Consider the following 25,504-nt stretch of genomic DNA (forward strand, 5'->3'; position numbering starts at 1 on the left):
CTAGGGGCGTGTACGTCGATTTACGCCGAGAATATGCAAATGATCAAGATACGCCTATTCACAAACGTACTCACGGCCATCGCATGTAAGATACGCCGTTTATGTAAGGCGTTCTCAGGCGTAGAGATAAAGCACAAAAAAGATGGCGCAGCCAATGTTAAGTATGGACGTCGGACAGCCGTCAAATTTTACTTTGTTTACGTTGTTTGCGTAAGCCGATTCAGAATGGGGCTGGGCGTAGGTTACGTTCAAGTCGAAAGCAAGGAGTATTTGCGACGTGATACTGAGCATGCGCGCGCATGCGCCGTATGATCGGCGCTTCATTTACATGTATGGTAATGAATCGTGAATTCATTACCATACAACACGCCCCCTACCTGCCTATTTTGAATTAGGCAGGGTTACGCCGGGCCATTTGCGCTACGCCGACGTAACTTAGGAGGCAAGGGCCAGATTCACAAAAGAGATACGACAGCGTATCTCCTGATACGCCGTTGTATGTCTGAGATACGATTGTCGTATCTATGCGTCTGATTCATAGAATCAGTTACGCATAGATAGCCCTAAGATCTGACAGGTGTAATTGACTTACACTGTCGGATCTTAGGCTGCAATTCTAGGCTGGCCGCTAGGTGGCGATTCCATTGCGGTCGGCGTAGAATATGCAAATGACTAGTTACGCCGATTCACAAACGTCCGCTTTGCCCGTCGCTCTAAATTTACGTTGTTTCCGTAGAGATGCATCGCGTAAAACTAAGGTTGCCCTCTAGGTGGACTAACCAATGTTAAGTATGGCCGTCGTTCCCGCGTCAAATTTTTAAATTTCACGTCGTTTGCGTAAGTCGTCCGTGAATGACGCTGAACGCCATTTACGTTAACGTCGAAACCAATGACGTCCTTGCGACGTCCTTTAGTGCAATGCACGTTGGGAATCTTTAGGGACGGAGCATGCGCAGTACGTTCGGCGCGGGAACGTGCCTAATTTAAATGGTCCCCGCCCCATTTGAATTAGGCGGGCTTGCGCTGGGCGGATTTATGCTACGCCGCCGCAAGTTTACAGGTAAGTGCTTTGTGAATCAGGCACTTACGCTGTAAACTTGCGGCGGTGTAACGTAAATGGGATATGTTACGCCGCCGCAGCGTAACGTAGTTCTATGTGAATCTGGCCCCAAGTGCTTTGTGAATACATTACTTGCCTCACTATGTTACGTCGGTGTAGTGCAAATGGGATGCGCTACGCCGACCTAAAGATAGGCGGCTGTACCTGAATCTAGCTATATGTCTTGGTAAAAATATAATGCAGTACATATCTGCAATACTTGAGTGGTGTCAGCCCTGCTAATTGTATTTTGCCGAACTAATCAGACCCATCCCGAGTCTATTCTACATAGTCCTAAGATATGGACTGGGTGGGCTCCTTGAGAGAACACAAGAAGTGCACACAGGATGGCGCTGAAATTCTGACAAGACCAGAGGACAAGACAACAGGTATATTTGTACACTTATCAAACAGATATAACAAAATGCTTTCAATAGTATATTTAACAGACCAAAATGGAGAAAATAAAAGAAGATCATTGTAAGAGTTTCCATACACTTTAACGTAGTCTCTAGACATTTTAATGACCACATTAATTATAGCAGATGTGGATGACCACAGTGTTTCTCATTAGGATCAAGAACCTGTTATTAAGGGGGCACTAAACATAAATCACATCATGTTAAAAAAAGTTGTTTAGATGAAGGGATTTTTATATTATCATCCTGTGTATGGTAAATACTAATCAGTAAGGAGAAGGGGGTCAGATTTTCTAACACTGACGATTTCCTGTTTTAATAAGAAAAACTGTCTATTAGCCTAATGTGAAGAAAAATTTGCGAAAGTCTAACCACAAATATATTCGTTTTGAAAATGGGATGAGTATATTTACATATATTAATGTAATAATATCCATGAAAGGATTATGCAGCTTTCCCTCTTTTTTTTGTGTATGTATATGTTAAATACAGTAGATGCTTCACTGTTGAAAGAACAAAGGAACTGATTCTATAGAACTAACATGTTCCAACTAACATCCTTCTGATCACTTAAATCAAACTGTGTTCTTTTAGCTATCCTATTTAATATTACCTGCGGATAGAGGCTGTTGTAAGCTATGTTTAACTCCCTTTTGCCTGTCACAGCTATCCAGCAATCCCTAGATAGCAGCTGTGAAAACTCAGACTGGAAATTAGACTTTGTAAGAACCAACTGTGCCTTCAGATTTTTATGCATACAACCACCTCTTTCCTTATTGGCTGGAAATAGGTCCAACAACAGAAATTCAGCCAATGGGCAAAGGGGGGATAAAGGAAGCTAAAGAGCAAGTTGAAGTAAGTCAAGTGCATTTTACAGTGTTTCACAGCAGCTATCCAGGAAATGCTAAAGAGATGTCACAACTGCCTCTATGCGGGCTGTCTTAATGAGAGGGCACTCCTGGGCACTGCCCAGGGGCCCCAGCTGCATGGGGGCCCCAGCACTTTCCCCAAAGCAGCACTGTCTTCATTGTAGGAGCCTCAGAGCATTACTTTGCCCAGGGGCCCATGATGCTATTAACCTCCCTGGCGGTATGATTCTTTCAGAAAAAAGGTGCTGAAAGCGGTACAATTATTTGCAAGGGAATTTGGAGTTTTATACTGTAGGCCTGTAATTCTTAGGCCCCTTTCAGACTGGGGCGGGAGCTGCGGTGGCGGTATAACGCCGCTAAAAATAGTGGCGCTATACCGCCGGAATTGCCGCGGGTATCAGCCGCTAGCGGTGCGGTATTAACCCCCGCTAGCGGCCGATAAAGAGTTAATATCGCCCGCAATGCGCCTCTATAGAGGCGCATTGCGGGCGGTATTGCCGCGGTTCCCATTGTTTTCAATGGGAAGGAGCGGTGAAGGAGCGGTATACATGCCGCTCCTCTCACCGCTCCAAAAATGCTGCTGACAGGAGATTTTTTTGTCTCCCGCCAGCGCATCGCCTCAGTGTGAAAGCCCTCGGGCTTTCACATTGAGTCTGCAGTGCAGGATTTTTTCAGGCGGGATAGCAGCGCTATTTCTAGCGCTTTACCGCCTGAAAAACTCCTCAATGTGAAAGGGGCCTTAGGAATAACTCACTTAAATCTGACCAAACAAGAGTCTAGTTAGGCATCCCGGGTATGACATTTTTTTAAAAACAAAATTATAAATTATAATATAATAAATAATTATAACAAATAATAATATAATTATAATAAAAATTATTCAATAATGTAATCAACTCAAAATCACTGAAACTTGCTCAGTTGCAGAATTGTCGCTGTCATTACTTTTATTTTTTTATGACAAATTTCCCCACAAATCGCTATCGCACAATTCTGCAAGTGATTATAATTTATTATCGCTGTTTTCTAGCTGCTCTAAAACCATTTTTGACATAAAGGGACACTTTTGGTTGCTATGGACAATCTACAGTTTGCAGGGAGAAAGAACAGTTTTTATTATATAAAAGAACATGTAGGGCACTGGGCAGACCACTAGGGACAAGGGAGGGGTGTATTTTTTACATACAGTACTGTAATCTATAAGATTACAGTATACTGTATGTAAGGTGTTTGTTTACCTTTTTGAATTTGGCGCCGTTCTCCGCTCCCGTGCATCGTAACGTCGCAGGAGATCGGCGGCACACAGAGGCACTGTGTGAATCGAGCGAGGTCCCGCTCGCTCACATAGCGCGGTGGCATCGCTGGATCCAGGGACAAGGTAAGTAAACCAAGCCTGTGGCTGCAGCGGGGCTAGCCTGAGTCTGACTCGGGGTTACCGATCGTAGCACAAAAATCCCACCCCGAGTCAGACTCGGGAATACTGCCAGGGGGGTTAAGATGGCCCTGCCTTTATGTACAGGTATTGTACGGGCTCATGCACACTGCATTTCAAAGAAGCTCAACAAAGCTGCTCATACAGGCTTTTGAGCTCTCATTTTATTTTGCCTGGAAACTCCCATCCATGTTAGCCAATGTGTCCATTCATACAGTGCATTGAAAAAGTATTACAGCCCTGTGAATTTTTACACATTTTGTCATGTTACAACCAAAAACGTAAACATATATTATTGGGATTTTATATGATACACCAACACAAAGTGGCACAAAAAATTGCTGTTCACAGACGCTCTCCATCCAATCTGACAGAGCTTGAGCCATTTTGCAAAGAAGAATGGGCAAAAATGTCACTCTCTATATGTGCAAAGCTGGTAGAGAAATCCCCAAAAAGAAAGGTGGTTCTACAAAGTATTGACTTAGGGGGGCTGAATACAAATGCATGCCATACTTTTTACATATTTATTTGTAAAAAAAATTGAAAACCATGTATCATTTTACTGGATGGGAGTTTCCAGGCATCGGTCCGCTTTCATCCGATGGACTGATCATGTATACGTGGCTTTCGATGTGTTAGCTAGTGGAACAGCATGGTTTGTTTAACCGGAATCTTGAACTGTTAAATAGCTACTAGTGACTTGATAAGTTACCCTCTCGGAAACAATAGAATAGTCCACAAAATGGGAGCCTCCACACTATACATCATTAGTATAAGCCAAAGTGTGACAAAGTCATAATCTCTCAGTAACATTTTATTGTACATTACATAGAATACAGTACATGTAGTAGAACTTCATGGTGGGCGTGGGCACATTCAGGATCTCCAGTGGGGTATCAACCTCTGGAGATACTGAAAAAGTAGCCAGTAACTGATTCATCTCACTCACACCCAGATATGTTTGTGATTGATTGGTGTGGATTGGCCTTTTCTCATTATTTATAAAAAAAATTCAGATGCCATATACATATAAATCTTCCCAGCTACATTATACTTACCCCACAATCTGGCTGAAATACCTTCTGTATCCCTCAACCGTCTCGTGCTATAGTGAAAAAAGAAAACACAGTTATAAATTCTGCATCTAACCATTTTCAGAAACGTTCCCAAAACAGTCTTCAAATGATGAGATATACCATGTTTGACTGGGGCTGAAGAACTAATCGAGCTTGTTTTTTTCTTTGCTTTCTGTAGTAGTTCTCAAATACTTCTTTATCGCCCTAGAATGGTAACCAAAGACAGAGGTTAGAATTATATTTTCCAAAATTCCCTTTTGGATTTAGCAAAAAAATAAATAAAATGTCATTGCAAAATTCCGGTCCTCGGTTACATCCTTTTCACATATGCAGTTTCTGTAATTATTTTTATTTCCCCGCACATGATAACTTAATTATTATTACAAGATTGGGAGCTGGCCCACATTGTGGGAGTGAAGGAGAGCACTACTACATTTTTATAGCTGACTGGAGTTCAGCTTTAAAAACATGGGTCTTCAAACTATGGCCCCTCCAGGTGTTCAGGAACTACAAATCCCATCATGCCTAGTCATGTCTGTGAACGTCAGAGTTTTAAATGCCTCATGGGATGTGTAGTTCCACAACAGCTGGAGGGTCGTCGTTTGAGGATCCCTGTTTAAAACAAACATTCGCTGATCTCTGTAGCTGCAGACACTGTGAAGCAATCCATCCTCAAAGAAGAAGCATTGATGCCTTAATGTAAAAATCACAAAACTTTGCTCTCCACCACCTTCCTGTGTACCTGTTGTGAGTGACTGTGTCCATTTAAATCTTAACATATTATTACCAAACAGCAAATAAGCTTTTGATTAGGCCAACACTGATCTCTGTAGATGCAGGCATTGTGGTGTAACTTCATCCTCAAAATTCACAGCCAAGCACAATTTCATTTTAGCAGCATAGCTATTATTCTGCTCTGCTTCCAGCAGTGACTTGGCAACCCCCTCAGCCTTCTTATTACTAGTTCAACTTTTTTTGTTATACATTTTTTAACAGACAGGTGTATGTGACACCATTATTTTTTTATTTTTATTTTTTAATTCAGACACCATTATTTTAAGACCTGTGGCAAGAGCAATGTCTTAAAGAGCTAAACATAAAGTCTAGTTATTAAACCACTTGCCTACAGGGCACTTTCACCCCCCCCCCCTTCCTGCCCAAGCCATTTTTCAGCTTTCAGCGCTATCACACTTTGAATGACAATTGCGCGGTCATGCAACACTGTACCCAGATGACATTTTTATTATTTTTTCCCCACAAATAGAGCTTTCTTTTGGCCACCTCTGCGGTTTTTATTTATTGCGCTATAAACAAAAGAAGAGGGACAAGTTTGAAAAAAAAAAAAAACACAATATTTTTTACTTTTTGCTATAATAAATATCCATTTTTTTTTTTTATAACATTTTTTTCTCAGTTTAGGCCGATACGTATTCTTCTACATATTTTTGGTAAGAAAAAAATCGCAATAAGCGTATATTGATTGGTTTGCGCAAAAGTTATAGGGTCTACAAAATAGGGGATAGATTTATAGCATTTTTATTTATTTTTTATTAGGGTTAATGTATTCCCTAAGGAGTGATTCTTACTGTGGGGGGAGGGGAGTGACTGGGGGAGGTGACCGATGGTTGTCCCTATGTACAAGGGACACACCATCGGTCCCCTCTCCCTGACAGGACGTGGATCTGTGTGTTTACACACACAGATCCAGTCCCCAGTCCCCAGTGACGCGGCGGGCGCGCGCACCCCCCTAGTGTCTTAAAAGGGCTCGACGCCATATGACGTCCACCCAGAACAATAGGGTCTGCCTCCCGCCGTCATTTGACGGCGAGCGGTGGACAAGTGGTTAAAGCATAATGTCACCTTTTGTATGAAGTTGAAAGAAAGTGTGCATTTATAATTGTTTTTACTCTGCAGCCTTTAAAGCAGATTGTAGGTGTAATGCCAGGATCTTGAAGACTCTAAGTACACTGTCTGTCTATACAGGCAGGCAGTTATCAAATGGCAGGAAGATCAATAAACTACGTGAGCGCTCACCAGCGCCCTCGCAGTTCTTTGAGAACTACAAGTCGTAATGCCTGGATTGCCTGACAGTATTTGTAGTCCAATTCATTCAGAGGTAAGGCGGAACCCTGCATGGCCATGTTGTTATGAAATTGTGACAGTGGGTGCATGGAGAAGATCCCCTGCCTGCTGTCACAAAGCAGGGAGCACTGTTGGTGAGAGCTTGCTGCAGTGTGTAAACAAGGCAAATGGTGATCTGTCGGGAAGGGAAAGAGATCTTGTGATTCAGCTAAGCTAAATCAGGGATCTCTCTTTTCCTTCAGTGTGACGCTGCCCCACACAGTTACTAAGCACCTCCCTAAAGAACATTTAACCTTTTGATCGCCCCTAGTGTTAACCCCTTCCTGGCTGTCAGTGTAATTTATACAGTAATCAGTGCATTTTTATAGCACTGATCACTGTATTGGTGTCACTGATCCCCAAAAAGTGTCAATCAGTGTCAAATTTGTCCACCACAATATCACAGTCCCGCTAAAAATCGCAGATCACCACCATTACCAGTAAAAAAAATTAAAGTCCCTATCCCATAGTTCGTAGGTGATATAACTTTTGCGCAAACCAATCAATATACGCTTATTGGATTTTTTTTGAACCAAAAGTATGTAGAAGAATACATATTGACCTGAACTTGATAATCCATAGTTTTCATATTATATTTTATATATATATATATATATATATATATATATATATATATATATATATATATATATATATATATATATACACACACACACACACACATATATATATATAGATATATTCATAGATATATATACAGTATATAAATATACCGTATATACTCAAGTATAAGCCGATCCGAATATAAGCCGAGGCATTTAATTTTACCACAAAAAAACTGGGAAAACGTATTGACTCGAGTATAAGCCTATAGTGTCCATCTGTATGCCTCACTATCCCTCACTATGTCCATGTGCATGCCTCACTGTGTCCATGCTTCACTGTGCCCATGCCTCACTGTGCCTCAATGTGTCCATGCCTCACTGTGCCCATGCCTCACTGTGCCCATGACTAGACTTACGTTTAACATGGGAGTATATAGAAGGGGTGCCCGGGTTTGAAAAATCGGTGCTCCCCGGCTGTAGGTCCCCCAGACTGCAAACTTTGCACACTTATAGAGGAGAAGTAGTGTGTGCCAGGTTTCGGGTCCATGGAACCTATGGCCGGCCGGTCCCGGGTCCTCAAAGTTATCAGAGAAATTATCGTTTAACATGGAAGTCTATAGAAGGGGTGCCCGACTTTGAAAAAATTGGTGCTCCCCAGCCGTAGGTCCCCCGGACAACAAACTTTGCACACTTGTAGAGGAAGAGTGGGGCTATATGTGTGCCAGTTTGGGGTCCAGGGGAGCTACGGCCGGCCGGTACCAGGTCCCCAAAATCCGAGAGATCAGGCGCAAAAAGGTGACTCGAGTCTAAGCTGAGGGGGGCATTTTCAGCACAAAAAAAGTGCTGAAAAATTAGGCTTAGAATCGAGTATATACGGTATATATATATATATATATAAATATACACACAATATATATATACACACACACATATATAGTGGGTATGAATATTGATTTGATTTAGATCTTTCTTCTGTTCATTTACTGGCTATTTGTAAATTGATAAAAAATAAACGCTGTAAAAATAAGTATGCTTTCAGAAATATATATTTAATATATATTTTAATTGTTTATTTTTTATCAATTTACAAAATGCCAGTAAATGAACAGAAGAAAGATCTAAATCAAATCAAATCAATATTTGGCCTGACTACCCTTTAGCTTCAAACCAGCATCAATTCTTCTAGGTACACACGGCATTAAACAAAAAAGGTGCTCTGTTTCCCAAATTTCCTAGAAAAACCAACTGTGCAAAATATGACTGAATAAAAAAATTGCATATACAACATGATTCACAAATATAAGCTGATCCATTATTTGAGCCTAGATCAGTGTTTCTCAACTCCAGTCCTCAAGGCGTCACAACAGGTCATGTTTTCAGGCTTTCCATTATTTTGCACAGGTGATTTGAAGGGAAATTCTGAAAACACGACCTGTTGGGGCACCTTCAGGACTGGAGTGGAGAAACACTGGCCTAGATAATCATAACAACATATGAAATTCATTTAGTTGTAGAAAAGTAAAAAAAAAAAAATCATAATAAATGTGCAAAAAGTAAAGTCCATTAACCACTTAAGGACCGTTGCACGACGATATACGTCGGCAGAATGGCACGGCTGGGCACATCAACGTATATGTACATTGCCCTTTAAGCCCAGCCGTAAGCTCCGTGACCGTGACCGCGGGACCTGCGGACCCGATCGCCGCTGGAGTCCCGCGATCGGTCCCCGGAGCTGAAGAACGGGGAGAGCTGTATGTAAACACAGCTTCCCCGTTCTTCACTGTGGCGCCGTCATTGATCGTGTGATCCCTTTTATAGGGGGACACAATCGATGACGTCACACCTACAGCCACACCCCCCTACAGTTGTAAACACACTTCAGGTCACACTTAACCCCATCAGCGCCCCCTGTGGTTAACTCCCAAACTGCAACTGTCATTTCCACAGTAAACAATGCATGTTTGGGAGCCACGTAGCACGACCGCACAATTGTCAGTTAAAGCGACACAGTCCCGATTTGCAAAAAGGGGCCTGGTCCTTTAGCTGCATTTTGGTCCGGGGCTTAAGTGGTTAAAGTAAAGCGCTGAGAAAAAGTGTTGTTGTGCTTTGCTGTAAACAATCAAAGGTGCTACAAAAGCACCTGTGAGTTAAAGAAGTTGTAAATAAAAAAAAATGTTTTTGCTGAAATGACTGTTTACAGGGTATAGAGACATAATAGTTAACTGATTCCTTTTAAAAACGATTAAAAATAGATAAAAATCAATCATATAATGTACCTGTAGTTTCTGGTTTCGTTTTGCATGTTGTTTCCTGCCTCTGTGCTGTACAGAGCCACAGAGCCAATACAGGGCAGTTTGGAAAACAAAACTGATTGGTGCTGAGGGGTTTTAGACACACAGTAATCGCACCTCCTTGATTAGTGACCACAGAGAGAAAGCTCCCAGTACTGTGGTTATCAGGAAACAGACAACCAGGAAGTGTGGAGATCAGAGAAGAATTACAGCAACTTGAGAGCAAAAACTAACAATGAGGACATGAAAACAACACTGCATTAAGGTAAAGGAAGCTATTAAGATAAAAAAAATTCCTTTACAAACCCTTTAATGCAGCCTCCTACCTGACTAAAATGATCTCAGATTATAGAGACCATAAGAGAGATAAAAAGTGAGAGAGAGAGCGCGAGAGATCATGGGAGAGAGAGCGAAAGAGAGAGAGAAAAGGTTGGCATCACATCCAAAGACATGAAAAGAGCAAAAATAGGAAAAAAAACATTTTCAAGGTTTCCTTTCTTAAAGGGGTGGTTCCCCTAAAAATAAAGTTTTGACATTGTATTAGGTATAATAATTACAGTTAGAATCGGCTGGTTATATGTAAATAATACCTCTGTACGTAGCGTTTGTATTATTCGTTCCCACCTCCACTTCCGGGTACGATGCTGGCGGTGGGCGTTCCTTATTGATGGACAGGCATCCGACCGACGCATCCATCGCGTCACGAGATGCTGAAAGAAGCCGAACGTCGTTGCTCATGCGCCGTATAGAGCCGCACCGACGTTCGGCTTCTTTCGGCATCTCGTGACGCGATGGATGCGTCGGTCGGATGCCTGTCCATCAATAAGGAACGCCCACCGCCAGCATCGTACCCGGAAGTGGCGGTGGGAACGAATAATACAAACGCTACGTACGGAGGTATTATTTACATATAACCAGCCGATTCTAACTGTAATTATTATACCAAATGCAATGTCAAAACTTTATTTTTAGGGGAACCACCGCTTTAACCCCAAGAAAGTCAGTACTCTGAAGTTAAAATACAAAGATACTTTTAGAAGACTGGCACCATGAAAATACTTTTTTCCCTATTTTTGCTCTTTTCATATGTCTATGAATGTGGTCCGATGTCAGTAAACTGTGCTTCATGTTTTTTATATATATATATATATATATATATATATATATATATATATATATATATATATATATATATATATATATATATATATATATATATATATATATATATATATATACCGTATTTATTCGAGTATAACGCGCACCCGTGTATAACGCGCACCCCTAATTTTCAATTAAAAATCGGTATAAAATCATTGTAATTGCCAAAAATCATTTATGTCCAGCCATGCCCCCTGTATGTCCAGCCATGCCCCCTGTATGTCCAGCCATGCCCCCTGTATGTCCAGCCATGCCCCCGTATGTCCAGCCATGTCCCCTTACCTTTAATCACGCGGCGCGCGGGAACATTACAGACAGCGTTCGTTTGAACAGCTGTTTTCCCTGCCACGCATAGACACTCCCCCTTGCTCGCGATTGGACAGATCCGTCCAAGGGGGAGTGTCTACGCGCGGCAGGGAAAACAGCTATTCAAACTAAAGCTGTCTAATGTTCCCCCGCGCCGCGTGATTAACGTTGTAGCGGCGTTGGTGGCTTCGGTGGCGGCGGCGGTAGCAGCGGCGTGTGCGGCGGCGGTAGCAGCGGCGTGTGCGGCGGCGGTAGCGGCGGGGGGGACAAAGTCCTCGAGTATAACGCGCACCCAAACTTTGATCTTTTTTTTGGGTATAAAATTTTGCGCGTTATACTCGAATAAATACGGTATATATATATATATATATATATATATATATATATATATATATATAAAACAGTGATGTCAAATCCAAAGCCTGTGTACTTTTTACAAAGTCCACCAAGTAAAGTACACGGTCCCATGTTGTGTGTACCTTCTACAACAGCCAAGGAAGGTCCATGGCAATAAAGTTGCTAACCATGTATATCACCATTAGATTCTTGTAGCCTACTACTGTTAGAGAACCATTTACGCTTCGAAAATTGTACCCGTCATTTCATACCAGTCTGCATTTTGTCTTTAATTTGTAAACACATTCTCATTCTATTCTTAATTCGGGTCATGCTTTGACTCCTTTGTAAGGACCTTGAGTGAAATCCTGGTGATCTCATTAAGGAGAACCTTTCAGAAAGAACCATCTGTGCGTTTGAAACCAGTGCACCACGAGCGCCTCATCTACCTACTGAATACAACATCATTTGTATGCAAGAAGAATAAAGCAGCTTAGCATTTTGATTTTTTTTAGGGGCACGAGGTTATCGCTGGGTCACAGTTACTTAACATTCCATTACTTGATACCAACACTCCCCCCTTCTGAGTTAGGAGCACAGCTAGAGGCACGCAACAGAGGCAAAGGAGGACACAGAACAAACCAAACAACAGGCTTCACCACTGAGCTAAACACCCCATAGATTAGCCAATATAACAAAGGTTCACAAGCACAGCTGAACAACAAAATTTATGGGATAGCAATAAATTGCTTAAATTGCTTAAAGACGACAAGCCAATGCCACTGAAGTACATGGCAGAAATCCTACCTAGACACCAGGAAAACATTGGGTAAAACACAACATTTTCTGATAAAATTAGAGAAAAACTCTACTCTACTTTTTGTTTATAGAGGCAGAGTTTGAAAAAAAACTAAGTTTTGCAGCAGGAAACAAAGAGCTATCCTGCCTTTATGACTTGTGGACACCAACTACTGTAGTTCAGGATAAAAAAAAAAAAAGAAACCAAAATAAGACACAAAAAAAGGCTAACAAATTGATATCATAGGACGGCAACAAATTGCATTTAATGAACCAATTTAAATAACCACTTTATCCTATTTTGCCACAAGATATTTCTCCAATTTAAAGAAATTGTACACGTAAACTTGGAAGTAGCCATGAAAAAAATAATTGAAAACCAGACTAGTGAATAAAGTGGTGAAACCCCACTGCACCAATTGTGGCAACTTTGAATAAAATTATTCTCCAGTTTCTCTCCATTAAAAATAATAATAATAATTTTTAAGCGTGGCACAAAACATTGTGGCCCAGATTCTCAAAGGAGATACGACGGCGTATCTCCAGATACGCCGTCGTATCCGAGTGTGAGCCGTCGTATCTATGCGCCTGATTCTTAGAATCAGTTCCGCATAGATTTGTATTAGATCCGACCGGCGTAAGTCTCTTACGCCGTCAGATCTTAACTGCATATTTACGCTGTCCGCTAGGGGCGTTTACGCTGATTTACGCCTAGAAATATGTAAATCAGCTAGATACGCGAATTCACGAACGTACGCCCGGCCGATGCAGTACAGATACGCCGTTTACGTTAGGCTTTTCCGGCGTAAAGTTACCCCTGCTATATGAGGTGTACATGCGGCGTACCAATGTTAAGTATGGACGTCGTTCCCGCGTCGAATTTTAAAAAATTTACGTTGTTTGCGTAAGTCGTTCGCGAATAGGGCTGGGCGTCATTTACCTTCACGTCGAAAGCATTGGCTTCTTGCGGGTTAATTTGGAGCATGTGCACTGGGATACTTTTACGGACGGCGCATGCGGGGTCACATAAAATTTACATAACACACGGCCACATCTACCACATTTGAATTAGGCGGGCTTACGCCGGCCTATTTACGCTACGCCGCTGCAACTTTCTTTTGAGAATACGGCACTTGCCTGTAAAAGTTGCGGAGGCGTAACGTAAATAAGATACGTTACGCCCGCACAAAGATATGCGCATCTACGTGAATCCGGGCCTAAACATTTTGGAGGTGAAAGCAGGGTAAGTAATCTTGTTAATTATTAATAGGTGTTATCCATTAGAAAAAATTATTTTACCAAGATAATAATGTATAAAAAATAAAAAAAAAACATGCGACATACTAATGAAATGGTTTATTAAAGACATCACAAAAAAGTGAAATAATTCAAATCATTCCTAAGTTAAATGTAAAAGCAAATAAAATGTTGAAGTTCTTTCGAACAACATTCGTCAAGTCACCAATGTACTGAGGGTTTTCGTATTAATTTGTTTGTTCAAAAATCTACTAGTGGTGAAAGGTCTGGGGATTAAACATATCGAGAGCGACTTCAGGAACATAATATGTACAGTCTGGAGGAAAGAAGGGAAAAGAGAGACATGATTAAAACCTACATTAATACACCAAGGGGGGTGAATAAGGTTCAGCAGGGCAGTTTTCTCAATATGAAACCAAAATCAAGAACTTGTGGACATGACCTAAAACCAACTCGTGGAACGTTCAAAACTAACCTTGGAAAGTATTATTTTACTGAAAGGGTAAGCTTGGAATAAACTTTCAGCAGAGCCAGTCAACTGTAAATGGCTTCAAACATGCTTAGGACAAACATACACTATATTATCTAAAGTATTGAGACGCCTGGCTCACAGTCTCCGCTCAAATTCATCCCAAAGGTATTCTATTGGGTTGAGGTCAGAATGCTTTGCGCACTGGTGCACAGTCATGTTGGAACAGGAGGGGGCCATACCCAAACTGTTCCCACAAAGTTTGGAGCATAAAATTGTCCAAAATGTCTTGGTAGGCTGATGCCTTAAAGCGGGGGTTCACCCTAAAAAAAAATCTAACATTACATTGAGCTGACTTCTGACACTGACAGTATGCCGATCTTTTTTTTATTTTCCGTACATACCGTTTTATCGCTATTTTTCACCCCGGCTTCCCGATAGTGAATCCCGCGTGAGTGGGCGTTCCTATTCACAGGCTAAGTGATTGACGTGATGAGAAAAGCTTCCCACAGGCGCATACGGCTGCATCACGAGTTGCCGAAAGAAGCCGGACTGCGAGTCGGCGCTATACGGTGCCTGTGCCCCGACGTTCGGCTTCTTTCGGCAACTCGTGACGCGGCCGTATGCGCCGGAGGGAAGCTTTTCTCATTACGTCAATCACTTAGCCTGTGAATAGGAACGCCCACTCCCGCGGGATTCAATACCCGGAAGCCGGGGTGAAAAATAGCGATAAAACGGTATGTACGAAAAAAAAAAAAATAGATCAGCATACTGTCAGTGTCAGAAGTCAGCTCAATGTAATGTTAGAATTTTTTTTTTTGGGTGAACCCTCGCTTTAACAGTTCCCTCCACTAGAACTAAGGGGCCAAGCTCAACCCATGAAAAACAACCCCACACCATAATCCCCTCTCCACCAAATGATTTGGACCAGTGCACAAGGTCCATAAAGACATGGATGAGTGGGTTTGGGGTGGAGGAACTTGACTGGTCTGTACAGAGTCCTGACCTCAACCCAATAGAACACCTTTGGGATGAATTAGAGCGGAGACTGCAAGCCAGGCCTTCTCGTCAACATTAGTGCCTGACCTAACAAATGTACTTCTGGAAAAATGGTCAAATATTCTCATAGACACATTCCTAAACCTTGTGGACAGGCTTCCCAGAAGAGTTGAAGCTGTTATAGCTGCAAAGGGTGGGCCAACTCAATATTAAACCATTCCGACTAAGACTGGAATGCAATTGAAGTTCATGTGCGTGTAAAGGCAGGCATCTCAATACTTTTGGTAATATAGTGTAGATCTGTACTCAAAAAAGTACACAAAAAAGTTAACAAAAAGAAAATACAAAAAAATTGGCAGATTTGATAGACTACTCAGTCTTTTTTCTGCTGTTACTTTTCTGTTTCTATGTTTCTAGTGTATGACCAGTATAACAATTGTTACTGTATATACTTGAGTATATTCTGAGATTTTAAGCACTTTTTTTGTGCTGAAAATGCCCCCCTCAGCTTATACTCGAGTCTGTGTCCATCTGCAGCTTTGTGTGTGATCTGATCTCCCATCATTGTAATGTCAGTCTAGTCGACGGCCGTGCAGCGCAAGAAAAAAAAACCTGCCTCGTCCTCGTCTGATAGGCAGAACACTGAACACTGACTCACTGCTGGGAAACTGAGTGTTCCCTCTATCACGGACGAGGAGGACAAGGGGCTTTGTTACACTGGACGGCCGGCAACTGACTGCATGACAGGTATGCAGATCGGCACAGTGAGACATGCAATGGGCACAGCAAAACATGCAATGGGCACTGTGAGGCTGAAAATGGCCACAGTGAGACATGCAATGGGCACAGTAAAACATGCAATGGGCACTGTGAGACTGAAAATGGCCACAGTGAGGCATGCAGTGGGCACAGTGAGACATGCAATGGGCACAGTGAGGCTGCAAATAGCCACAGTGAGGCATGCAATGGGCACAGTGAGGCATGCAATGGTGGGCACATTAAGGCATGAAATTGGGCACAGTAAGGCTGCAAATGGGCATTTTTGACTCTCTTTTCCACTTACAGTAGCTGCTGAATTTCCTACTCTAGGCTTATACTCAAGTTAATATGTTTTCCCAGTTTTTTTGTGGTAAAATTAGGTGCCTCGGCATATATTCGGGTCGGCTTATACTCGAGTATATACAGTAATTAATTTTACTTTAGGATAGAATAGAGAAGGCTTATAGAATCTAACAGTTTGTTTTACTAATGTATGTCCTGAAAGGGGAGATTTCTCTGTTCCTTTCCTGATGACCAGTGTATCTGTACATGAAGTGAGAGGAAATCTCTTTGGCACGTTTGAGGGGCTTTTATTGTTGCCTTTGTCAATCTTTACCCACTCTACTGAAAAGCCGTGTTATTGCTGTATATTCCCCCACTGGAGAGATTTTGTTTCATCCTATGTCTCAACCCCTTAGGCCTTGTACACACGATCAGTCCAAACTGAAGGTCCGTTTCATCGGTTAACCGATGAAGCTGACTGATGGTCTGATGTGCCTACACACCATCAGTTCAAAAACCGATCGAGTGCAATGTGGTGATGTAAAACACAACGACGTGCAGAGAAACATGAAGTTCAATGCTTCCAAGCATGCGTCAACTTGATTCTGAGCATGTGCGGGTTTGGAACCGATGCTCTTGCGTACTAACCATCGGTTTTGACCGATCGGTTAGGCGTCCATCGGTCAAATTTTAAAGCAAGTTCTATTTTTTTTGACTGAAGGATAACTAACCGATGGCGCCCACACACGGTCGGTTTGGACCGATGAAACGGACCTTCACCTTTGATCGTGTGTACAGAGCCTAAATTTACGTAAAACAAAATACATTTTGGCTGGATACCTACTTTAAGGGACAATGCACACTCGGGCTTCAAAAACTTTGCTTCTACATGAGTTTTTTCTCCTGCCTGTAGAAGCGTCTGAATGTTATCCTATGTGTCCATGCACATTAGGGTGTTTAGAGGCATATTTCAAGAGGAGAGTTTAGAAATCCATTACAAGTGTCTTTTAGAGAGGAATTTTTAGGCAGGAAAAAACATTAAACATTCATAAACGCACCTAAACGTGGCGTTTAGGAGCAATCAGCATTTAGTGTATATAGATTACAATGAATAATAAGCAGAGGGGAACATTTTGGGAAAAAATCTCCTGTAAAAGAAAATACCCATAAACTCTCCTAAACTAGTTCTCTTCCACGCCACTTCAAGGCCCATAGGCAAATATAAACGCTCACTTGTTCCACACCTCCTTAACGCAGCTAAAGCTATTATCCCTTATCTCTGTGGACAACCCACAACCATCAAATCATGGTTACAAAAGGTTTCTGAGGTTAGTCTCATGGAAGAACTCACCCACATTGCAAGAGACACTAGTAAACAATATTCCATAACCTGGGCCCCCTGGTCCTCATTTACTTTGACCCATTGCTATAAAGATATAACCCCCCCCCCCCCCCCCCCCCCAATATCTTTCTCTGCGTCTCTCTCTTCTACCTCCCTTCTTTTTCTAATTCTTACCTACCTCCTTTTCTTTTATTTTTCTTTATTCTTTTTATTCCTTTTTATAGACTTGAGTTACATGTGTTGTTTATATTGTAACGTTGGTTGTATTTATCAGTACACTGACCCACTGCGGTACTTTTCTAGTATTTTACTTATTGTTATATTTGAATACTCTTTTTTCAATACAAATATATTAAACAAAAAAAATTAACTCTCCTAAACTCTTGTGCAATACGAAATACTATGAGCATTTTCTCTGCCACTTTTTCTGCAAGAGGTTTCTTGTTTTTTTGTTCTGCTCCTAGTGTGCATGGACCCTAATGAGCCTTATTTACTAAAGCATGATTTCATTAAACGTCAAACGTCCAATGTGCAGAAGAATTAAAAAAATAAATAAAAAAATCTTTCACACGATCGGATGTTTGGTGCAAAAACACAGGTTCACGTCACACTTTAGTAAATCACCCTCGGTATTGGACTTCTCTATGCTATATTTCTTCCTTTAGAAAAAGACAAGACAGCACAAGATTTACACTGTGTACATCTTCACCGAGACAGACGTGATTTGTACAATATCACGGCACAATGTTCCCTTGCCTTGGCCCCGATACAGTATATCAAACCAGGCAAAGTTGCAGGCTCTGCATTAGAAATTTGCTTTTCTCTACTAAACTTGGACTTCTTCATCATTATGACACAACTATAAAAATTTTATTACCAGAAAACAGGTCTAAGAAGATTTACTGCACTTGGGAAGATCCTGGACTAATCAGAGGAGTCTGAACTGAGAAGCAAAGGGAGACTATTAACAGAGGAAGGTGAAGTAATAAAGCCCAATAAAAAAACAGCTAAAGGTCAGTTTTGCTTTTTTACAGCGGGACAGAAGCAAAAAACAAGTGATTAAATTCAAATAAGTCAATTAGAGAAGTGCCAGAAACAATTTGGCAGCTATAGATGGTCATCACACTGCAAGAGCAGCAAATGTTCATACAGGGTAAGGTAAATATGGAGAGCGAGTGGAATGTGACCAGGATTAGTGGGGTAAAGATAAAAAGTCCAATAGTCCAACAAGTGTCCTAAGGAGCAAAGTCCATAGGCTACTGAAGCCAGACCTATGCCGACCGGTATAGTTACATAGTTAGTCAGGTTGAAAAAAGACAGTCTATCCAGTTCAACCATTAAAAATATATATATATATCATACAATCCCATATACCCAATTCTATACCCACAGTTGATCCAGAGGAAGGCGAAAACCCCAGAAGAGCATGATCCAATTTGCTACAGCAGGGAAAAAAATTCCTTCCTGATCCCACGAGAGGCAATCGGATTTATATTATGTACATTTAGGAAAGTATCCAGGCCTTTCTTAAAGCAATCTACTGAGCTGGCCAGAACCACCTCTGGAGGGAGTCTATTCCACATGTTTACCGCTCTTACTCTGAAGAAACCTTTCCGTATTTGGAGATGAAATCTCTTTTCCTCTAGACGTAAAGAGTGCCCCCTTGTCTTTTGTGTTTGCCGTAAAGTGAATAACTCAACACCAAGTTCACTATATGTGCCCCTTATATATTTGTACATGTTGATCATATCTACTAGGGTTGTCCCGATACCACTTTTTTAGGACCGAGTACAAGTACCGATACTTTTTTTCATGTACTCGCCAATACCGATTACTGATACTTTCTTTAAAATGTGTCCATGTGTCCCCAAATGCAGCCATGTATCCCCAAATGCAGCCTTATCCACAAATGCAGCCATGTATCCCCAGGGCTGGACTGGGACACAAATTTGGCCCTGGACTTCATCCAGACTGGCCCACTTTGACAGGTCTCTCCCATGGCGGCCGGACAACTCCCGCTCCTCTGGTCCTCCCCCTGCTTCTTTGTCCTCCCAGGTGAGCGCTGTGGGGAGGGAGAGGAGGTGAGCGCTGCGGGAAGGGAGAGACAGAGGGGCGGAGGGGGGCAGCGGTCCGCTGTTACTGAAGCCGGACCACTGAGCCATCGGCCCACAGGGAAACTCCATGTAGTCCCAATGGCCAGTCCATCCCCGTGTATCCCCAAATGCAGCCTTATCCCCAAATGCAGCCTTGACCCAAATGCAGCCATGTCCCCAAAGAGAAAGTCATGCCTTCCCCGCCCCCCCCCTCCGCAGCCTAGTTGATCAGCGTGGGGAACATAACAGCTTTCATTTGAATAGCTGTGTGTTCCCCGCCGCGCCTCGTCATATATAGCCACTCCCCCTTGTCCGGGCACTTTGATAGACACATCACCCGTCAAATCCTGGGATGGGTGATCTGTCTATCAAAGTGCCCAGACAAGGGGGAGGGGCTATATATGACGAGGTGCGGCGGGGAACACACAGCTATTCAAATGAAAGCTGTTATGTTCCCCACGCTGATCAACTAGGCGGCGGCAGGGGGGGGGGCTTGGCTTTCTCTTTAGGGACTAGACGGCAGCAGCGGCAGCAGCTCTCCTCCATTATTGACATACCCGAGGACTTCTCTGCTCCGCTCTCCGCCGGCTCTCCGCCCCCTCTCCACCAGCTCTCCACCCGCTCTCTGAAAAAAAAGTATTGGTGAAGCATCGGGAGCATTTGCGCGAGTACAAGACGCGTATAACACTGTGTACTCGGCTAGGTTCGGCTCCGCTCGCAGTCATTCCCAGTCCCGCCATTGGACCTGTGTTATTGTCCATCATAGGAGCCTGGCCAAGGGGCGGGACTGCGAGAGGAGCCGAGAGGAGCCAAGTACACGGGACATCCGGCTCTGTCTATCTCGGCGGCTGTAATTTTAAACGATAATGTTGCAAAGGACACTGGGCAAGGCTGCAAAGGACACTGGGCAAGGCTGCAAAGGACACTGGGCAAGGCTGCAAATGACACTGGGCAAGGCTGCAAATGACACTGGGCAAGGCTGCAAATGACACTGTGCAAGGCTGCAAATGACAATGGGCAAGGCTGCAAATGACAATGGGCAAGGCTGCAGATGGACACTGATCATTCTGCAATGATGGACAAGGCTGCAGATGGACACTGATAAGGCTGCATTGATGGGCATTTAAATGTAATTTTTTCCCCTAAACTTCCCTTCTAAAAAAAAATTCCTTGGGTTGCGTGTTATACGCCGGCGCGTGTTATACGCCAATAAATACGTTACATTTATTTCACCCAATCCAGAGGCCTGGCCATCATCCTGGGTGCTTAGTTAATGTGCTGAACTTGGATCCAGAAGTGGTTACATACAATGATGGTATACACTGAAGGGTAAACTTAACCACTTATGGAGCAACCCACGCATATATACTGAGGCTACCTCTACGTGATTTTGTGCACTGCGTCTGGGAGGCGCGCATGCCACCGGCGACCCATTCCTTCTGTAATTGGACACAGATAGAGCCTATTAGTGGGTTTGGCAGGCCCAATGTCCACTGGGACTAGCCAATCGTTTTCAGGAGAGGCAGAACAGCGGTCTGCATATATAAACTCTGAGAGGAGAAGATGGAGATCTTCTGTTTCTGCTAAGCACGGATCGCTACCTTCCCACAGTCAAAGCATAATTTACCTATCTGAGTAATAAAATTTCATTTTTTTTTTTTATATTTTTTATTATAAAAATAAAAGAGGGCAATATAAAACTAGTGCACATAAATATCTGGTTTGAGGGATGTAGTAGCAATTCTCAATGAATTCTCAAGGTGCTCATCAGATAATGTGCTCCATCCTTGAATATAGTTGCTCACAAAAAAAGCTGCTGCTGTCATGAATAAGGCGTGATTGTGAAGAGTGGGAGATTTTTCTTTAGGAAGATAAAACTTTTAAAAGTCCAGTAAAGAGACACTGTAGATTTTTTCTTCGGCCACCTATGTCGCCAAGAGTAACTGAATTTTTACAAAAAATTCCCCTTAAAAAAATTGAACTAAACAGTGGCTTATTTATTTGTTTCAGGACATGAAAATTTAAGTTTGTAAAGCAGATTCAATTGTTTCTCTAATCCTTGGTGTTGAAGTGTTTCAAATAATTGACAAGTTACTTACTAAAACGGAATAGATGTGAAGACATCGATACACAGGTGTGAAGTCAACCAAATCCTGGACACTCAGGACCTGCTGAAAATAAAAAAGACGTATACTATGTATTGAAGAACAGTAGAGAATTTATTCACTTGCAATTTCTTCTGCTTTATTTTGTATGCATTGCACACAGTTGTATTAACTAATGGCTACTTTCTACTTAGCACAAGTATACCCAAGAATGTGACACCATAAATACCATTCAAGCAGCCCTGATGTGTTGGCTTTGTTTATAAGTAAAGAAAGTAGAGCAGTGCCAAAGTTTCATAGGAAAGCAGAGTCCTATAAATAACACAAACAGCCAGAAATATCCATATAACTACTTATCTGGTAAAACAGGGGTCCCCCAACCCCCGGGACGCAGATCAGTGCTGGTCCGCTGACTGTTTCCAGCCAGGCCGCGAAGGCTGCACTGTCAAACGCAGAAAGATAATCTCTCACCGCCCCCGCCTGCATCACTACTGTTCTGTCCTCACAGCTACAATGTCAGAGGTGTGGCGGGCGGGTGATCAGAGGGATGACAAACTCTCACCTCCAGCCCTGCATCACCGCTGCTCCGCCCTGACTAAAAACCCACCACTGCACTGAGGCACTCCTCTGTGCTCCATGGACCAATGCCCCCATTTGTGTTGCCACTAATGCAGTGATAATTTGCATCTGGTGTGTGGGTGGCAATGTGGCAAGGTTCAATCTGCATCTGGTGGCAGGTGACAATCTGCATCTGGTGGGTAGCAGGCAATGTGGCAAGTGACAATCCATATCTGGTGGCAGGTGACATGGCATGTGACAAACCGCATCTGGTGGGTGGCAGGTGACGTGGCAATTGACAATTCGCATCTGGTGGCAGGTGACGTGAAAAGTGACAATCAGCATCTGGTGGCAGGTGACGTGACAAGTGACAATCCACATCTGGTGGCAGGTGACGTGACAAGTGACAATTCGCATCTGGTGGCAGGTGACGTGACAAGTGACAATTCGCATCTGGTGGCAGGTGACGTGGCAAGTGACGAGCTGGATCTAAAGGCAGGCGGCTTAGCAAGCGACAAACTGCATCTGGTGGCAGGCGACTGTGGCAAGTGACAAGCTCAGGGCTCCCACTGATTCTGCATTATGATGATCTGAACTATTTAATTTTATATTACAATGTAATAATAGAAATAATGCCCTTCAATCATCCTGACACCATATCAACCATGGTGCTGTAATGATTGAATCGCTAACACCAGATGCAGTTTACCTCTACAAATTTCCCGCAAAATATTGCATACCCCTGTGACTTGCAGAGCTCTTGCTGTACACTCACCACTGCAACTTTGCTTTTCTAGAGACTTGCCACGCAAATTTGCTACACATTGGAAAAGTAGAACTTGTGCTTCAAGTGCTCTGCAATTGTACAACTTGCCAGTGAAAATGTGCAGCAAGATTGTGTTACTAAACTCACAACAGTAAAACCAGCCTGTATATGCATGCTTGTTATACTCACTGTGGAACCTAATGGGTTAATCCTTTGCATTGTGTAAAAAGCCTGTTTGATCCTGTCTTCTCTGATCCTCCTCTTCTTCCACTGACCCCAATCCATCTCCTGATATTACAGAAGCTAGGGGGCACTCTGCACATGCTCAGTTTGGTGTATTGCTAGAAAGTCGCTTTTTTTTGTTTTTTTTTAGGGGAAAGCATGTGATCAGCACAGGGCCAATCAGCACTGCCCAGACAGAGTGTCAGGGGTCCTGCAGCCTAATAGGACAGTCAGAGGACAATGAGAAATCCTCCTACAAGCTTTAACCAGGCACTGATAGAAGTCACAAGACTGCTATATACTGCTGATTGAAAAAAGGTATTGAGCAGTTTCTACTTACTAAAATAATTGCATTTCCATGATCTGTGTACTGTGGGAGATCAGATATAGGGTCCTGTGTTTAGTAACACTTCAACAAAATTTACAATTCAAAACTGCCACAAATTTTTGGTAAGTTATTCTTGCTGTCTGAGCATGCCTGGTAAATTGAAAAAATGGCTGCGCTACCAACCGGCAAAAAGAATTAGTCAGTGTAATGCCTCGTACACATGACTGGTTTTCCCGTCTGGAAAACAGCCATGACAGCTTTTGGCTGGGAAAACCGGCCGTGTGTATGCTCCATCGCAGTTTTCTTGACAGGAAAACCATCCCGGCGGGAAAAAATAGAACATGTTCTCTTTTTTCCTGCCGGTTTTTAAGCCGGCAGTTTCCCTATGGCAAACACTGCGGTGGAGCATACACACGGCCGGGTTTTCCCGACCAAAGCTCTCATGGCAGTTTTCCTGTCCGGAAAACTGGCCGTGTGTAGGGGAAAAAGCTACTGAGCAGGTTCTCAGTTTTCCCCTCGGTTTTCCCGGCTGACTTTTTACCGCCGGGAAAACTGATCGTGTGTACTAGGCATAAGTATTTAGCCACCAACTACTCCTCTTCAAGCCAGTTTTACCATTATCAGAGAAAAAAATATATATATATACCTCTTCTTCTGTTTCCTCATCTTCCAGCATTGGGCTTTTTGATTTCAGTTCATTTTCATCTTCAGAACCATGGCCATTTATGATGTACATGGGCTTTCTATAGGAGACATTGGTTTGCCTGTGTAGGGCGGCATGGAATGTTTTCTGCTGTTGTGCCTGGATTTAACAGAAAAAGTGGCAAACTAAATAAATAGAGAAAACAAAAATTCTCACAAATGTTAACACAGAAAAATTGAGAAGACTTGGAAGATAAAAAACATACACTGGCTGTTACAGTTTTACCAACAGGCAGCGTAGAATATTTATTTTACTTATTTCAGGTACTTCTATAGTGCAGCGCTTTACATGAATAATAGCTAGTAGTTGTTAGAAACTTCCAGCCAGACTTGTTCTGCAGTGTTAAAGACATTTCTCAATCCTAATGATTGTCATCAAAACTTAAGATATACTACAGCAATCGGAAAACTGTTAGACCGTGTTAACTTAGCATAAGTTGTTCAATGGTGTGAGGTAACTACTGTCATGGCCTGCCATAGTTAAAAAGGGGAGAGAGGAGAAAAAAAGGGGGGGAGGGTGGGAGATAGTTTATATTTCAGCTGGCTTAATTAACTACTTGCTGACCCGCTGCACGACGATATACGTTGGCAGAATGGCACGGCTGGGCATATTAACGTATGGGTACGTCGCCTTTAAGACGCGGCATTGTGGGTGCGTGCCCGCCGCGAGCTCCGTGAGTGTGACCGCGGGTCCTGCGGACTTGATGACTGCCGGGAGTCCCGCGATCGTCTCACGGACAGGAAGAACGGTGAAATGCTGATGTAAACAGCAGTGATCAGTGTTGTGTCACACGTAGCCCAGCCCCCACAGTTAGAACACATCCCTAGGACACACTTAACCCCTTCAGCGCCCCCTACTTGTTAACCCCTTCACTGCCAGTGTCATTTACACAGTAATCAGTGCATTTTTATAGCACTGATCGCTGTATAAATGACAATGGTCCCAAAATGGCGTCAAAAGTGTCTGATGTGTCCGCCATAATGTCGCAGTCATGATAAAAATCTCTGATCGCTGCCATTACTAGTAAAACAATAATTAATAAAAAAATGCCATGAAACTATCCCCTATTTTGTAGATGCTATAACTTTTGTGCAAACCAATCAATAAACGCTTATTGCGATTGTTTTTACCAAAAATATGTAGAAGA

General features: G+C 42.6%; 1 protein-coding gene across 6 annotated transcripts in view; it reads right to left on the reverse strand.

Annotated features, from left to right (window-relative positions):
• Window positions 1-25,504, reverse strand: part of EXOC6 (exocyst complex component 6) — a 369,989-nt gene that overhangs the window by 213,291 nt on the left and 131,194 nt on the right. For 3 of the 6 annotated variants that reach the window (XM_040361791.1, XM_040361789.1, XM_040361793.1), the window contains exons 7-10: window positions 24,301-24,456; window positions 21,775-21,843; window positions 5,016-5,099; window positions 4,878-4,924 (exon numbers count right to left, since the gene is read on the reverse strand). In XM_040361791.1, coding sequence (XP_040217725.1) covers window positions 4,878-4,924; window positions 5,016-5,099; window positions 21,775-21,843; window positions 24,301-24,456 — 356 coding nt within the window. Of the gene's footprint in view, window positions 1-4,877; window positions 4,925-5,015; window positions 5,100-21,774; window positions 21,847-24,300; window positions 24,457-25,504 lie in introns of all 6 variants that reach the window. The other 3 variants (XM_040361790.1, XM_040361788.1, XM_040361792.1) reach the window with 1 other exon arrangement.

This window comes from Rana temporaria, chromosome 8 (genome assembly GCF_905171775.1).
Source record: "Rana temporaria chromosome 8, aRanTem1.1, whole genome shotgun sequence".
Taxonomy (NCBI): Eukaryota; Metazoa; Chordata; class Amphibia; order Anura; family Ranidae; genus Rana; species Rana temporaria.